Source organism: Mytilus californianus, unplaced genomic scaffold, assembly GCF_021869535.1.
Source record: "Mytilus californianus isolate M0D057914Y unplaced genomic scaffold, xbMytCali1.0.p SCAF_5, whole genome shotgun sequence".
NCBI classification, from domain to species: Eukaryota; Metazoa; Mollusca; class Bivalvia; order Mytilida; family Mytilidae; genus Mytilus; species Mytilus californianus.
In genome coordinates this window covers 74741142-74760040 of record NW_026262701.1, presented here as the reverse complement: position 1 = coordinate 74760040, position 18899 = coordinate 74741142, and the positions used below count along the sequence as shown (strand labels likewise).

At 32.8% G+C, this 18899-nt stretch overlaps 1 protein-coding gene across 8 annotated transcripts in view; it reads right to left on the bottom strand.

The window, feature by feature from the left end:
* LOC127701418 (uncharacterized) overlaps window positions 1–18899 on the bottom strand; it is a 305234-nt gene that overhangs the window by 142744 nt on the left and 143591 nt on the right. For 4 of the 8 annotated variants that reach the window (XM_052205280.1, XM_052205283.1, XM_052205281.1 and 1 more), the window contains one exon: window positions 14263–14367. The exons of 2 other annotated variants lie outside the window; for them this stretch is intronic. In XM_052205280.1, coding sequence (XP_052061240.1) covers window positions 14263–14367 — 105 coding nt within the window. Of the gene's footprint in view, window positions 1–14262; window positions 14368–14563; window positions 14675–18899 lie in introns of all 8 variants that reach the window. 2 more of the 8 variants (XM_052205279.1, XM_052205284.1) reach the window with 1 other exon arrangement.

Sequence of the window (18899 nt, the reverse complement as noted above, 5' to 3'; positions counted from 1 at the left end):
ACTTACAACTTCTCGTCCAATCAAATTGCTTGAATTTGCCTTCTAATTTTCATAGTACATACTTTTTCCGTGTACTAAGTAACTACGCATGAATGACCACAAGGGTAAGATTTCATTGTATCGTAATCAAGATATTAAAACAAAAATTGCTACTGGCTATTTTGAAATAATTGCTGTGTTCCAAATTAAACTAAATAGTTTGTAATTAGTTTTCAAATTGATTTTTAAACGTCCTACTATTTAATCTATGGATCTAAAAATGTTTTTGACGATTAAAAGTTTCTTTCATTTAAATAAAGAGTAACAAATATGGTTCTTTATACCTTGATTACAGTACAACGCCATCTAAAAATTGCAATGATTTATCTTCCATGCAATTACTTTGTACACAAAAAAAGAGTGAACCATGAAACCTTGTGAAGGGAAATTAAAGCAATTTGATCTATTTCGTCATGAATTGATTGATAAGTGGTTGCTTAATGTCCAGTGACAAATATTTCATGCATGTAAACTATCCACTAGAGTACCTATGGGTACATACCAAGGGCAGATCCATCCATTTTTCAAAGGGGTTCCAACCGAAGATAAATGGGGGGGGGGGGGGGGGTGTTCCAACTGTATGTCTTCATTCAAAAGCATTGATCATCACGTTTTCCACCACCCCAAATTCCCCTTCCCCCTTTTTGGATCCGCCACTGCAAACTATCTATATGTTTTAAAACTTATTGTAGTTTTAGTTTTTATGTGAAATTGAAAAATGTTTTCAAGAATGTAAAGCTTCCACTGCAATTTAATTATTGCCTGCTTTTGGTCAATTTATTTTGTCATCTTACCTTGTAAAGAAGTACATGTATAGTAAAACACCGCTTTATATCAATAAACATACTTACACCACAGTGGCGGATCTAGAAATTTTCATAAGAGGGGGCCCACTGACTGCCTAAGAGGGGGCGCGCACCAGTCATGCTTCAGTGATTCCCTATATAATCAACCAAATATTCCCACAAAAGGGGGGCCCTGGCCCCCTGGGGCCCTCCTAAATCCGCCTCTGCACCAGCAGCTACAATCTTTTCATTCTGGAGCCAATGGCCTTTTGAAATCACATATTTTACAATGATACTAGTGAGTAGATTTAACAAAACTACGTGCATGAGCTACACCTAGTCAGCCAAAACATATCAATAGACTAATTACAGGATTACTCAAGTTGTAAATATGTGCTAAATTGGATAATGTATGGAAAGGTATATACTATGAAATTAAGAGCTCGGGGCAAGCCCCTCACTCTAAATTTCATAGTATGTACCTTTCCATACACTAACCGACACATAGATATTTGCGGAAACTAGGTCTATACATAGGATTACACTTAGACTTACGATTACAGTTGACGAAAAACAAGGGGTCATCTCAAAATATAAGAAAAATAACAATAGAGATACATAGTAAAACCAAATGAATTTCTGTTCGACGACAGACTAATTAAACGCAAATGGTCAAAACAGATTTGAATCTGTATTGGCTATTACCTAAAAATTCCGTAACTTTGTATTTTTTTAATTCTCCGATGGCGTGTTCAACCTTTAATTTATAGTGTATGATTAGTCTATTTGATTTTCTGCTCTGTACATATTCTTGGGTTTTAAAGGTGTCAATACTGGATGTCTGTTTGGATATATTTTGTCGCCCAGTTATAGTTTCAAAATTGTGTCTTACCTTAATTTAGTATAGCAAAATCAGAAAAAAAATCCTGAAGTATGTACTTTACAACCGGTGCACTTGATAATCACGGGGAAATGCAAAAGCAATTTACACAAAATAATCAATAAACCCGCCGCAGCGCAATGCTTTTGAACTATTAATGTCCTTCGTTTTCACATTTACACTTATATATCCGCAACTGATCCCTAACCGAATTAAATAGTGTGTGATTTTTTTTAGCAATTTCTTCTCGCCTGATATACCTTTGCACCTTTTTTAATAATCTATTTTAATCACTGGATTAATTTTGCGGATAAACTTTGTGTGACTGTCATAAGTGCATTCTTTAGGATAATTTCAAGAAAATTGTACCGGTCTCGGATCATGAATTACAGCTCATCATTCGAGCAGACTAGACCCACCCATGTTCACGGGAGAGAATTATCGACACCGTGAAAGAAAACGTCCATATTCAAATGATTCCAAAGATCTCTATAAACATTGCAGAAAAACAAACAACACAGAACCCGGTAGTAATTTTTACCTGCGTCGCTGAAGGCGATAGCAGGTCTAGTAATCGCTCGACTCTGTCCGTCCGTCCGTCAGTCCGTCCATCTGTCCTAAAGACCTTGTCTAGAAAACTTTCGTCAAAGTTTTCTTGGCTTGTATTGAAGGGAATGATTTTATATTTGGTCTGCAGCTTCATAATGATGAGTTGTAGCGTGCAAGCAATTTTAACATCAGCCATGCAGCCACTTCCTGTTTTCTGATAGTTTGAAATTTTACAACACTCATTGTATAACGAAAATTCTCGTCAAATTTTTCTCGCCTTTATTGAAAGGGAATTATCAATTAGTCTTCAGTATACATTCAATCAATTACATTCAGCGACGCAGGTCCAGATCCGGTTTTTGTCTGGTTTTATTTGAAACGATAGCTGGTAAAATTCCAACTATTTTAGAACACCTATTTAACCGGCATTCCAACAGAGTCTGAAGAATAGTTTATTTTATATATTGGATACAAAGATGTTCCTTGTTAACGGTGTTGTGTTTTTTCGTATATTTTTGACTTTTTATCATACCCTAAATGTTGACAAAAGTGTTTGCCCAATTCAGAAAAAAAAAGATAGTAAAAAATACCGAACGGCAAGTATTTATAATGCCATGAAGAACAAATAGTTCTTAAGGACCCACCCGCTGTACCACATCATTCTCTTTAAAAAAATGGAAAGTGTATGTCTTAGATTAAACAATAAATATTGTCAACATGCTCCTTGGTGAGGACCCACCCGCTGTACCACCTCATTCTCTTTAACAAAAAAAAAAAGGAAATTGTATGGCTTAGATTAAACATTAAATATTGTCAACATGCTCCTTGGTTGGTCGTCCTTTCTTAAGGATGTATTCTTCTGATGTTTCAGTCTCGTTGAAATCTCGTTCGGGAATTATTTCCAAAGCATGTGATACAAGTGGAAATTATTAATGAATTTAAAAAATATGATAATCAAACTAAACTCTGTCAAAAAGTGTGTACTTACAATGCGTAGTTTTTGAGTAATGAAATTTTCAAATTTCAGAACCAATCCGGTCAGTCTCATCAGCCAAAATGTTGAGAAACATGTAAAATAACAAAAATACCAAACTCCGAGGAAAATTCAAAACGGAAAGTCCGTAATCAAATGGCAAGATCAATAGCTCAAACACATCAAACGAATGGATAACAACTGTCATATTCCTGACTTGGTACAAAATGGGTGAAGAGTACAAAAAATTATTTTACCAAAAATATGTACATACCATATCAACTCAATCTGTTCAAAGTTCTTAGATCTGTATTTTTTCAATCATTTATAACAAAGAAGTTGAAATAATATGCTTTTTGTTCTAAAACAAAGAGAAAAAGCCCAAAATTACAAAATTGACAGCAAGGTCAATTTGACATGAAAAAGCAAACAAAATTTTATAAAAATTTCTAATATTAACACCAACCTATATTTTTTTTAAATTAAATTTATTCAGGTTGGTCTACTTCATTTTTTGTGAAAGTATGAAAAAAAAGTTTAATTGTGGAACTGTGGGTTTTTTGTCATGATAATAGTCCAAAAATGGGTAAAAAATGATGAAAAATGGGAAAATCATGAAAATTGAGTACTTTCAAATGGCTGTAGCAAAAAAAGAAGTGCACCACCATATGATGTTTTCTTCATCAATTACTTTCTTACAGTCATATAAACCCCAAAAAAATCAGGTTAAGAAAAAAAGGTTTAATTCTAGACTTTTTTGGCTCCTCAGAGGTGTACATCCTTAACACTAGTCTTGCTGAAATTAATTTCTAACTGTCTCAACCTATCCGACGACAATTGCGAATTGTTTTTTTCATGTCTCGTGTAAAAAATTTTAATTGGTGTTTGTCCATTCTATTATACTCCGTTCATTTATAGCATGTTCAACCTGGATAACACCTTGCACACTAATTGATGTGTACACATTACTACATATATTTCTTTAAAAAAAAACCCTTTGTTCAACTATAGAACATCTTTATAGGAGTTATACTTTGTTTTGGAACGACGGTTTATAATTACACTTTGAGACGACCCAAGATTTGAATGTTACTTGTAAGTGTAATTGTTATCCTAATCGTAGGTGTATCACAGTTTCCGCAAATGTCTACTAATCAAAACAAACTTTTGCACGGATAAGTACATGCGATGAGCTAACATATATCATACGGTAATTAGAGAATGATTCCGATTTAAGTATTCCTTAGTTAAGTAATGAATTAAATAATTCTATGCATACGTCTTAAGAATTTTACTTAACTAAGGAAATTCTTAGTGAAATTTAAGTTTAACGAACACTTACGTTAAGATGTTTTATGCATACGGGCCTAGGGCTATTCATTACAAATCTTACGACTAAAATGGATTGTTAGTTATATTGAAATGTTCATGACGTTCGAGTATTTTTTCTAGTTAGATTTTCTGTGAAAAGAGTTGCAGACTATAAGCAAACAGTGAGTAAATCTCTTTCGACAATTCAGCTTGTTATACAACGTTTTATCAACCACCCAGATATACAAGGTTCTTCAGTTTATTTAGATAAATTGTCATAGAGTTCGTGACATGTAAATAAAAGAAATGATAACAGTGTGATCTGTCCTGGCCAATTGTTTGATAAATGTTGTTTTTTATTCGTATATAACAAGGCCTGTATATTCAATGCATACACTCGTATTTAAACAGCCTAAATGTAACATATTCGTGATCAATGGGACACATATGCCCCCGCTTGTAAATATACGATAAATTCAGCATTTTTTTTCAATTTATAAAGAACATATCTCGAGAATGGTAAACGTGACGCTACCTTATTTAAACTTGATCTGTGATTGGTAGTAATAAGCATGGTGTATATGTTTCATGACCTTTGGTTGAGGCAAAGTAAAGTTAGATTGCGGAAACTGCAATTTTGCTAACCTCCCATATTCAAACTTGATCTGTGTTTGGTGATAATCAGCATTTTGAATAAGTTTCATAATATTTGGTTGATGGACACTTAAGTTAGAGAGTGAAAACTAATTTTGGGACGTACGGACGTACAGACGGACAAGGGTAACACTTAATGCCCCTCCGACGTGTTGGGGGCAAACAAGATATATAGTAGTGTTTAGCCATGTAGTGTTTTGCAAAGAAATATTTAAAAATAACATAAAATATAAGTCATAATATCAATATTGGAGTGCTTACACTTAACTGATTTTGTTTCCTCCTATTTTTATTAAAATGCAGAGGACATTTTCAAACGCACAAAATATTCTTGTGTCTTTCGGCATATCTTTGATGGTAAATAATGCTTATTTAACTCCAGATATGAGGCGGTTTCGAGCTTGACATTTTGTATATACATGTGCATGTATATGTCTTCCATAATCACAACTGCCTCTTTGGTTTTTTGGTAGCGTGCTCGCATCGACAGTAACATAACCTTTATTTTTAGTGAGGTAAACGATATGAACCTTGGCGGTCAACGCCTCAACATGGTTTCAAGACCACAATACCAATAGGGGGTGGACGGTAAACGGAATTTACAACTGCTTTAACAGGTTTGATTAGTTATGTGTTGTTGTCTGTCATCAAATGATAAAAACGGCATACATATTCATGACAATTAAACAAAATAACCCAATAGATATGTAGAGTGGGTCGACCAGAATAACAGCACGAATTTATCTGCAACTGCAAAATGAGAGCATGTTAAATGGGGGCAGACATGTTGTCTTGCAATATAGTCCCCCTATGAATCCCTGTTTCATAGGATCTGTAACGTGTAGAGCTAATGATTGCACTTTCTCTAAATTTAATTGAACACCCCATTCCGACTGGACGTGACTGTGTATTTATACATCCCGGTCAACCAAACAGACGACCCTTTTAAGCATGGATTATACTGTTGAACAAGGTCTTGTATAGAGTACATATTTGTATATCCTGCAACGCTAAATGAACAACTCTCACCCTAGGGGGGAAGTTAAGGTGACCATGGATTACTCTTGATTGGTCACACACTGGCACAAAGATCCTGTTTATGACGAATCCATATTTGTGAAATTTCATCATGAAATAATAAGATTTTAAATTCATTAAATTCATACATTTCAATGAAACTTAGGTTAAATTCTCAGAATTCAATTACAGATGAATTCCTGATGAAAAAAAATAACTGACACAAGTATATGTTAGAACTCCTCTTAAATGCTTTTGTAAAGATTTGGTGATATTAATGTCTTTTTAACTTTATACGTTAAGGGGCTTTTGAAAAAATGCATGGATTATAATAACTGGATGAACTACGAAGTCTTGCTTATATTCATCAAGGTACATGTCAGCAGATCCACAGGGTTTCCCATAGGAATGCCAAGTGTCTGTTGAAAACTATATCCACCTAAAGTAACCAGTTCGTTGTCAAGAAGAAATCAAACTTGGTATGAGTTTTACAGTTATGACCTCTTGTTTGATTCAATGTTTTAACAAGGTATAACTTAGTCTGTTCCTTAAGCTAGTTGTCTCTACCTTGTTCATTTTTTGAAAGAAAGTTTTACTATATGTTTTTAAGTTAGTGATGAGGAATGAGTGTATAAAGGGTAAAGGAGTCAACGTTTGGAACCGTGGTCACTCTGAACTCTATACTATATAAAATAAACGGTATACATTTTTTCGTTATCTCTCTTTATTTAATGGTCAAACATTTAGTGAAGCGGTTGCTTCGTTGCCTCAGAAGAAGTCACACCACTGCCCGATTGCGGGAGGTCTCGGATTCGATCCTCGCCCGGTTCTTAACAAATGCCTTTAACGAGCACACCTTCTAAAATAAACCTTTATAGAGAATTTTTGATGTATACACATTTTATACATTGAATAATAAATAGAAAATTCTTTGATTTAGAAATTGAATGGAAGCCATAGTTTTATCTCTTTTTTCAAGTTTATAAATGACAAATTCCGAAAAACACTGTTTTCGACATTTCTGAAATTGTCAAACAGATCTACAAATAAGTAACATGGTTGAAATTGTAAGTCGCTTTCAATGATGATTTTTATCCATTTGTTGCGTTTTCGGTCAAGGCAAACGGAGATAGAGAGACACTTTAAACATAAAAGAACAGTCAGCAACACCAGATCTACAAATGAGTAAAATGACCAAAATCGTCAGTTGATTTCTTATTGAAATTATTGTCCTTTAAGCAAACTTTTACCCGTTTTTGCCTTTGTGAAAACTCGAATAGATACAGATAATCTTGAAACAGCAAATACTAGTACAATAACCTACACAAGAAACACGACTGCGTTCGTAATTATCTTCGGTTAAGGAGTCATTGCCCCTCCATGACGATAATCCGACAGCACTATTAACAGATATTGAGGTCAATATACGGGCGTCGATGACAGTACAGTATCAATATGTATATTTCAAAAGAGTACGTAAGATCCCGTTACTTGGCTTCAATCACCTGAGAAAAAAACAGTCCCATTTTCTGCCGTTGGACTCTATTTAACACTGTCACATTAGTATTTTATAATTGGTACCATTGAAAATCCGAAACAGAGTTGAATGTTATATATATCTCAATGTTATGTAACCATATGAAAAATTTAATTTCATAGTTCAACGCGAATTGATTTTAATTTACAAAAAAAATATTCTTAAAGAATGATCTTTTAACCTCTCCATGTAAAATCAAATTCAAATGTGACCAAACTCAAACTCTCGCTCAAAAAATTATAAAATTTAATGTAAAATAGAAAATCGTTTTGAGTCAATAGAACACTTAAGAATAAAAACTATATATGTCACTAAATGAAGCTGAATGATTGATTTCTCCCGAAACGTTCAGTCGCAAATATGTCATGCATATTTAGGACCACATGCAAATTAATCAACCATAAACAAACGTTTAAGAAAAATAGATAGACACTTGAAGATGGTACGTTGGAAAGATTTAACAGTCAGGAGCCTATAATTCAGTGGTTGTTGTTTGTTTCTGGATATTATATTTGTTTTTCCTTTATTGTTTTGTACATAAATCAGGTTTTACATTTGTAATTTTGAGGCCTAATATAGATTACTGTGCGGTATGAGTTTTGTTCATTGTTGAAGGCCGTACGGTGACCTATAGGTGTTAACTTTCTATGTCATATGGTCTCTGGTGGAGGGTTATCTCATTGGCAATTATATCACATCTTCTTTTTTTTATATAAAATATGCCTACAACAATAAAGTTGAACCTCGATATCATAAGGTAAGCTAATTACTATTCATCATCTCTTTTATTCCTCTCTATTGTAGACGAAGGCCAAATAAAACGAAATCAATTTAAAGGCAAAAGGCAATAACGGCCATCCATTTGATTGAGTAAAAGGTCAACTTCTTTTGTATATCAATTCTCATTGCAGCCGTTTTTAGCCTTCGTTTTGGTTTGAATTTCAAAACTGTTTTCGTCTGGTTCTTAACTTGAGATCAATCCAATGCACTTATATTCTTTGAAACTGTCAGTGATGGTATTTTTCTGGCATGTTTTTTTATCCTATTTTTGACTCCCTGATTCTAAGGGGTGTGTCTTATACGTCATACCCGATTAACCTTAAAGACCTACAAAGGGTTAATAAGTTCAGGGAACAATAATAACATAAATGGGCCACTTTTAATGCACCAGATGTGAATTTCGACAAATAATATCTTTTCAGTAATGCTCGAATCCAAAACATTTGAAAATCCCAAATCTAATCCAAATGTTGAAGAGCGGATCATACCAAAAAGGATCTAAAATATAGACAAAAAGGTTATCAAAGGAGCTCGTTTATCAATGGAGATCGCCATAGGTATCTTAGATAATTATTTTGCATTGAACGACATGACAAATGCACAAAAAGGTTTGTGAATTGTGTAAAAGGGTATGGCCCTTGGTCTAATGCCCGTTTCATCTCATTTGTTGAATTGTTGAATATCACAAATGAATTCGGATTCCTCACCCCTATAACAGAAATATGTTCTTAGCTACCATGATTAGACCTTTCTAGTTTGGAGACCTGTAGTTGCTAATAACGACCCAATTCTCTGATAGATTAATATCTCATTGTCATATACCTTCTCTCTTTATTTTTTTTTTATATCAATCAAGTAGACTGGAGTTACAATAATTTGCTAGAGCATGAAAACTTATTTTCTTTTTACCTCTTGACCCATAAGATGGTATTGGAGCGTGAACTTGTGGAGTTGTTTTGGAATTGATCTAAATAACATATAACATATTATCGTCCTGATTATTTGAGTAATATCTACTTTATATCCGAATCTAACATAACTAATCTGCGTTCTGTATGGGAATTTCTAGAATCTCACTCCCAAAAGCTTAAATGTGATTTTACAATTGCTATCAAATAATAATTATTTCCCTTGTTGATAAGTATAGAAGGTACAAATGCTGGTTTGCTGTTGTGCTGAGTAACGGTGAAAATAAAAAAAAGAAAACAATGTGTTACTTAAATTTACAAACATTATCCGGTTTGATTACAAGTATGTTTGAAGACAAAATAACATAATTAATTTTAATATTTGTAAACATCAAAGATTGTCTTTAAATCTAAAGGAACTAAAACCCCTGATCGTTGTCTCTTCATTGAACTTCATTGCAGCGAAGCAGTTCTACTTCGGAAAAAGGGAGATAACCAACTTCAAATTATTAAAATTCGTAGTTCCAGAAATGAGTTTCTGGAAAGGGCTATACTAGTTTTTTTATCAGTAACTCTTGTTAATGCGATATAGTCATCAAACAAACATAATATTACAATCTTCCTAGTATTATACAGTGTTAATACATTTGATATTTCAAATGAAAACACTGTTAAGGATGTTCGCTACTATGTAAGCTTTTTAAAAGACTGTTATAAATTGATAGTATATAAATAATGAAACTAAATAAGCAGTTAAATTGAAGGGTCCGTGTGCTTGTTTTCGAGATATAAGCCATTGAAAATTTGGCGGGAAATATTTCTCTCTAGATTTTTCATACATTTAACATTGACACCTTTTTTCTTTCAAAAACGATGAAAAAATAACAAGGATTTTATAATATTTTCAAAGATGACATTTTTAAACTGTATGTAGTAATCAAATTATGGAAAGAAAAGTAGGGGTTAGTGGGCAAAATTTTTAATGGCACTACATGGAAAAAACCAGAGGATTCCGAATATCTGGCAAAAATTTAAAAACAAGAGGAGCGAACATCCTTAATTAAAAGTTCTGTTTATACTTGACAAATAGTCAGAATATAAAACACTAGTAAGAAGCAGTTCTGTTATTAAATGACGAATAGTCAAACTTAATAAAGAAATTGAATCCAATAGTCGTTTTTCGTTTTTCGTTTTTGTTTAATCAATATCGAAAACGAAAACACTTCCGGTTTTTTTAAGATATCAAAAACAAAATTAAAACACTTTCATTTTTTTTTTTTTTTTGATCTTCGGTTTTGATTTCTAAAAACGAAAAATGAAGGGATGTAAATATAAACGGACATACTACGCCTATTTCTATGATAAGAAACAAACGTTTAGTAGTTGCAAAGTGGTTTGTGTTCGTATCGACGGACAACGCAGCCATAAATGTGATGGTGGTATGACGTTAATACTTCATGGACGTTCTTACGAAAGAAATTATATTTGTTTCTGCATTTAGGTCAGTGCGCTCTATAGAGGATAAGAGTTAACAATTACATCATTCCCACATCTCAGTTTTATGCCATTCTGAACATTTGAAGGTCCCTTCTATGTATTGGTAACGTAAACTATACACAAAAAAAACCCGTTAAATATGATTATTCAATTATTTCGGCATCCAGTAAGTGCTCTTCAACTTATGTTTCAGTACGTTTATTTAGTGCCTTAACTTTTATCAAATAACGTATCAGTAACTTTTGAAACTTTAAACTGTAATTAGATCTTTGACTATTTTTTTTATCGGTATCATTATTGATTTTGTTATCAATAAATCCAAACATAATTAATTATTTTTGCTATACAGCTGTGAACCTTCACGGTCCTACATTCTACATGTTCTATCGATACCTATTTTGCCATTGCAAACGATCGTGTTCTCTTTCTTTGGCCCTAGATTTCGTCTTAAAATCTTAATTCATTTGATGAGTACTACTTGTTATAAAAAAAGTAAAATAACAATAATACCGAACTCCAAGGGAAATTCAAATCGGAAAGTCCCTTATCAAATGGCAAAATCAAAAGCTCAAACACATCAAATGAATGGAAAACAACTGTCATATTCCTGATTTGGTACAGGCATTTCCTTATGTAGAAAATTGTGGATTAAACCTGGTTTTATATCTCACTTGTATGACAGTCTTAGACACCTAATTTAGATTTTATTGGTTATGAACTAGTTTTCAATAACTATGAATACTTTCAGATATGTACTGTTTATCGTTTTTTCTTACATGTATATTGATCTCTTACACCACTGTTCCAGGTTAGGGAGAGGACCGGGTTTGGTGCCCACACACATGTTAACCCTCGCTACATTCTATATGGTACAGTCCCAAGTCTGTCAGGAGCCTGTTATTGATTGTTTGTCATGTGTTGCTGTTTATCCTATTTGTTTTTTCGTTTATTGTTTTATAGATATAAGATGTGGTATGAGTGCCAATGAGACAGTTTATTTTCGTGATTTCGCACCACTGTCCCATGTTATGGGAGGGTTGGGCGCCCGTCTACATGTGTAACACCGACACATTATGTATGTGCGAATCCCAAGTCGGGAGTTGGTAATTCAGTGATTGTCGTTTCCTACTGCATATCATGTTCGATTTTCGTGTATTGTTTTGTTACCCCTAAGGGTGACTGGGGAATATAAATATTGTTACTCTTGGTCTTTTTCCGACTGGCAGTAAAACCCTTGCCATAGTGGGGTGTGGGATGTACATGTACGCAGCCGCGTCCGGTCAGAATGGGCATTTTAAATCTAATGCTTCGTGTAGAAAGAGTGCTACGCTCTCTTCAGGTTAAGAACCCTTGCAACAACTTTTTGAGGGATTCGTAGGTGGCCTATCGCAAGGCAAAATATCTGTCCCTATCCAATATACCCTCCTTTTCCAGTGGAAGACTATCATTCCGGACGGCCTCCGTTACAGGACCTACCTATTGTATTGTTTTGTTAAATTTTGTTTCTCTTGAACATGCATGAACTATTTCCCACTGGACGTTAAGCAACCACCAATCATCAACCATAATGTTTTGTACATGAATCAGGCCGAAAGTTTTTTTTCTTTTGAGTTTTTTTTTTTTTTTAATGTGTCACGTCGTGGTCTTTGAAAGCTTGCTATGCAGAATAAGGTACTCTCATTTTGGAAGGCTGTACGTGCTTAATTCCATTTTATCTTATTACGAGTTGTCTCAATGGCAGTCATACTACATCTTATTTTATATAAATCATTTTGAAGTAGTTGATCGCCATTGGTTTTAAAACGCGTCCAATATAATGTGGATATACATTTTATAATTCTTTGATATAAATGTCATACAAATCTAGCTAGAATTGTATGATGAGGGCGTTGACAAGATCGGACATTTGATGATGTTTCTTTTTTTGTTTATCATATGGCAAAAACAACAGTTATTGAAATTAATCAGTTGATCATAATGTTTAATATATAGATTTTCCTTTCTTTCATTCATTTTCTGCCATGCAATTGAACAGTATACTTATGACTTTTATACACTGCATCTATGTATGGCATTAACATGTTTGTTATTTTTTGGTTTTTCAACAATGCTTCTGCTTTTCTATAATTGGGTCTGAGGGAACAATGGTTGCATTACTCATTTACTAACTGTGTTATTAACTTACAATTAAGTATTGTTTTGTTATTGTTATTGTTAGTGGATTTAATTAGATTTACAGAACAAAACCTCCGCTTTTGTAGTATACTCCCCTTATTTATTGTTATAGTACATCTACTACATACAAATAGACATGGAAGTGCATTTAAACATCCCATACAAACAGACGTGATAGTGTATTTATACATCCCCTACAGACACACGTACATGGTATTTTCCTTTTTCATCCCTATGCCAAAATGACGTGGTATCGTGTTTTTAAATTTCCTGCAGACAAACAGACGTCGAATAATGATGGTGTATTTATACATCCCCAACAAATAAATCGATGTGGTGGTGTATTTATACATCCATACAGAAAAATAGACAGAAGGACGTATTAGTGTATTCATACTCTCACAACGTATTACATACCTAATATCAATGTATGAAATTGACTGGATATTAATAAATGTTGGAAAAAAACAAGGTGCTATGGTTTCTAAAATGATCTTAGATCTGATTAAAACTGTTCTAAACTTCAGAAAAAAGCTAGTTTCCTGTACAGACAAAAATAATGTTCTATTTGATGTATTAACCCTATAAAACTGTTAAAACCAACATTTGCACGACATATATTTTTTTAATATTCCGCCTCTCATTTATTGATAAAACAAAACTTAGTGAACCCCAGAAATATTATAATAAAGTATAATATACAGTCAAATAAGAAAAAATACACAATACATCTAATACTTAGAGACACCACTTAATTTAATGTGATGGTCAAATTATGTTCCCATTGGCAGACTTGTGCTTTCATCTTAAGGAAAGTCACACTATTTTCTTTTGAATCATGGTACATGTACTAAAAAACAGAATTACATATCGGATAATAAATTTTCTTTATCAAGACAAATTGAAAGTTTCTAATTATTTGGGAGTAAATACTTTTTTCTTGAGCAATTAAGTGAGGAAATGAACATGTACAACATGTATGTACAGTCTACTATTAGTACCTATCATTTATTTATTATTTCTAAATTCTGCAGACCAAAAAGAACAATTCTAACAAATCAATAAATGCAATGTTATTTAAAACACTTATGTATTAAAGTGGTTCACTATTAAACAAAGTACTTAGTACAATGTAAATATATAATATCGAATGTTACCTTAGATGTTTTAACCATGGGATCCATTCCTTTTTCTTTAATCAGCCATTGTGTCAACTCCAAATTTCCAATCTCAGCTGCCAAATGTAATGCTGTTTTACCTTCCTTTAATGACAACATATAAAAGTCTGTAAATATTATGTGATAATCTGAAAAATATTGTGTTTTGAGTATTAATGAATACAACACCACATTTAAAAAATCATTTAATACATCAAAATTAAAGAACAGTGCAATTCAAAACACTTTTTAAGTGATTCACTATTAAGGATAGCACTACGTTTCTAATGGAAAATGTTACCTGCAATGTCTTATCCATGGGATCCATTCCTTTTTCGTTAACAAGCCATTGTGTTATCTTCAACTCATAATATCTATTCCCAGCTGCCAAGTGTAATGCTGTTTTACCTCCCTATAATGACAACATACAACAGTCTGTAAATATTATGCGATAATCTTGGAAATATTGTATCTTGAGTATTTTTTAATACTGCACGACATTTAAAAATCATATACTAAACAAAAAGAACAATGTAAATCAAAACACTTGTTAAGTGATTTATTATTAAGCATAGCACTACGTATGACATCATATAACATTCTGAAAATGTTTGGGATAATCCTGGGAATATTGTGTCTTGAGCATTTCTAAATTATGCTGAACATTTAAAAATACATTCTAAACAGGTCCGTGAATATTTGCGTCCATTTGTTTTTCGTTTTAAGAAATCAAAAAAGATAAAAAGAAGGTATTTTCGTTTTTCGTTTTTCAAATCTCAAAAACAAAAATGAAAAACGAAAGTGTTTTTGTTTTTCATATCTGATATAACATAAAAATAAGAAGAAAAACGGCATTTTATATGTCATTTGAATTTAGACAATGCAATCAATTTGAGTTTCAAACCCATGGAAATTGAAATATGTCAAGGTAGCTTTTTTTATTTCAACGTAGCTCGTTTTCATTTAAACAACAGCAGCACTGAAACGCTTTGTAGATGTAGACAAAATAGACCGACTGACTTATGAAATGAGATGAGGTGATACAGTAAACAAAGACTGCCAAATTATTCAATTTTTATCTGTGATAAGAACTACAAATAATAAATTTAAGTATTAAATAGATTAACAATTTAAAATAAACAAGAACATATACTGCAAAGAGGATAGTACAAAACTGATATATATATATATTGTATTTACTATATCGCATTAATAGAGGAGGTAACTACTGAAAACTAGCCCGACCGTTAAAGTATACAGAGCATTTATATGGAACGCCATGACTGCCTTATGTTGATGATCATCATTATATGCAGTGGTCACATCATTATATGCAGTAGTGACAGCATTATATGCAGTGGTGACAGCATTATATATAGTGGTCACAACATTATATGCAGTGGTCACAACATTATATGATGTTGTCGGAATATTATATGCAGTGGTCACAACATTATATGCAGTGGTCACAACATTATATGCAGTGGTCACAACATTATATGCAGTTGTCGGAACATTATATGCAGTGGTCACAACATTATCAGTGATAGTGATGATGATGACTGATGGTGATGATTGTTGCTGATGATTGATGATAGTGATGGTGGTGGTTACAATTCGGTAAACTTCGTAAATTTTATCGGAAATTGTCGACCCGGTCATAATTGATAATAATGCCCCGCAAACAAAATGAAAGTTATTGAAGTCATGTTGTTTAGGCAGTTCGATTAAAAACTTTATCAGAGAAAAAATAACATCTGTTGTTGTGTGCAAATTGGACACACATTAATTTATCCATTTAGGGGTAGTTCATTCCGAGTAAAATCAAGGTCTAATATATTAACTCTCTATTAATAATTAATGTCCAATGTGTTGTCATGACTGTACGCCAAATTGATTACTCGGAGTCTCCTCTTTTCGATGTCTAATATAATTTCATTTTTTTTGTTATTTTCTCTAAAGTAATCGTTTAGTTTTCGTATAACATGTATAATGCTGTTCAATTACAATTTTTTTTTTAATATTTCATACATATCATGATGATTTATGTAAAAGAACAATAAAAGGATAAAACATCCCGTCGCCAAGAATGAACTAAAACAAAATATAAAAAAAAAAAACGAACACGGAAAAATAACAACAGGTCAACCACTGACAGCAGATTCTATGAACAGTTATATTTTCTGTACAAGAAACGCGTTGATCCACTAAATCTACTTACTACATGTATGTTTTATTCATTTCATATTCATATGTTTTATTCATTTCATATTCATATGGAGAAAAAGGAGACGTGGATGTACGACAATTAGACAGCAACCTTACGAAAAAGATAACGGTACAGTACTGGAGTCATATGGTCGGCAACAATAGACAGCTATCTAAACAATTTATAACTCTGAATTGAAATAAGGAAATTAAGAAATATGACCAATTTACCCCGAACTTATTCCACGCTAGGGACATTTTTAATGTCTTTTAATCTTATTTCAATAATCAGTATCATCATAGCTTAATATGTTTATACTTTAAGTATTTAAAAACATACATTATTGCGCATTTCTGAACATTTAACCCCAAATGAACATCTTCAGATTACTCGGGACTGTCATTTAAATATATCATGACTAGTATTTTTCCAGAAGAAACAAACATCTGTCAGAAGGAAAATATGAATGGTATTTTGGAAACAAACTCATCTATGTTGTTCAGCGATGTCATTCGAAATACAATTTTACTAAAACAAATAAGATTTGCAACACTGTTTCAAAAGGGCATGGAACAGCAATGTTTAGTGCAAAATAACTATTTTATGAATGGAAATCTGTTTTAAGTATATAATTAGGACTATGCAATATATACAAATTCATTAAGTTTCGACATTTTTCCAATGTTTACCCCGTGAGCGAAACATATACAGGAGAACGGAGCCTCACGTCTTTAACAGAAACAATCAAGACTTACCAGAAACAGTAAACTTTCCAAATAACGAAAAATATTCAGATATAAAATTTTACAACTTCTGACTTGGATCCTAAAATGCATGAGATATGGAAATAGTTTTGTTAGCAAAAATAACTGAAATCCCCAGACTATAGCAAAAAAACAAGCTTGTATATGAGAAGAATAAGAAAGCCAATAACAACAACGAGAAGAATTTACAGTAACACAATAGTTCTCCATTAAGAGACATGATAACGAGTGGTAAGTTTTTTGTTGTTGTAGAGTTTATATAAGTTAAAGCTGGCCTAGTATGGAAAGTCAAAGGTGTCATAATTCCAACTTTGCAATTCTTAAATTGTATGTATGTAACTCGGTAATTTTAAAATTCCAACTTTGCAATTCGTAATTTGTTACAGTGCAATTTGACAATTGAATGTTTGAGAATTGCAATTAGAACTATGTAATTCAAATATCTGATTTTGATTTTCCTTCATTTATTGCTACATGGTACATTTGTGACATGTACTTTCGTATTTTGTATATTATGATAACAGATGGCGCCGCCGTCGGAACTTTCGCTGCTGAATAACTCGGCCTTAAACAAACTCGGCCTATAAATACGCGGACTATAAGAGGAATATAAGTCAGATAGACGATGTTATTTACTCTATTTGAAATTATTTATCAATGAAATTAGTAATATTATTTTTCTTTCACCAGAGTACAAAGAATCCTATATGTGCCTGTCAAAAGTCAGGAGCTTGTAGTTCAATGGTTGTCGTTGGTCGTAAATTGTTTTGTTATAAATTAGGCCGTAAGTTTTCTCAATTAAATCGTTTCATATTTTTCATGTCGGGGCCGTTTATAGCCGACCATAAAGTATGGGGTTTTCTCATTGTTGAAGGCAGTACGGTTGACTATAATTGCTTACATCCACTTCGGTATTTAGCTGTGGTGGATAGTTATCTCATTGGCAATCATACCACATCTCCTTATGTATTATATTCTATTCTATTCGAAAATGCTGTGTTAGAAATGACCGATCGTGCGAGACGATCATTGGTAGTCAAGGACGTTAAACACCCCCCTAGTGTTAGAAATTATCGCAATTTTCGAAATAACCGTTAGAAACCTTAAAACTCATAGTGCTCGGCTTTTACGAAACTTTGTTTACTTTTAACTCTTTCGGGAAAACAGATCGTGAATAAATTCCTGTGGAGGCGTATATGCTTTTATTTTCCTTCTGTGTCTTATATAAAAATATGCAAGCGGGGTCGTGCTAATATGTCAGTTTTGTTGTAAAACATAAAAATATAATGTCCTCAGCCGCACTTAGTTTAATTATGGAAGTATTATATATATTTCATTTTACTTCCATGTTTTAATGGTGATTGAAAAGATGTCAACTGTACACTGTACACATGCCATTAATTGGATTAAAGGTGATTTAAAAGGTAAATTGTTTAGTTATAAATTAGGCCGTTAGTTTTCTCAATTGAATTGTTTTTTCATGTCGGGGCCTTTTATAGCCGACCACACGGTATTGATTTTTGTCATTATTGAAGGCCGTATGGTTGCATATGATTGCTTGCATCCACTTCATTTTAACTTTGGTGATAGTTGTCTCTTTATTATTATATTACAATGGTACATGCAGGAGCTGGGGAGGGATGGGGCACCATGGTTTTTTTTTA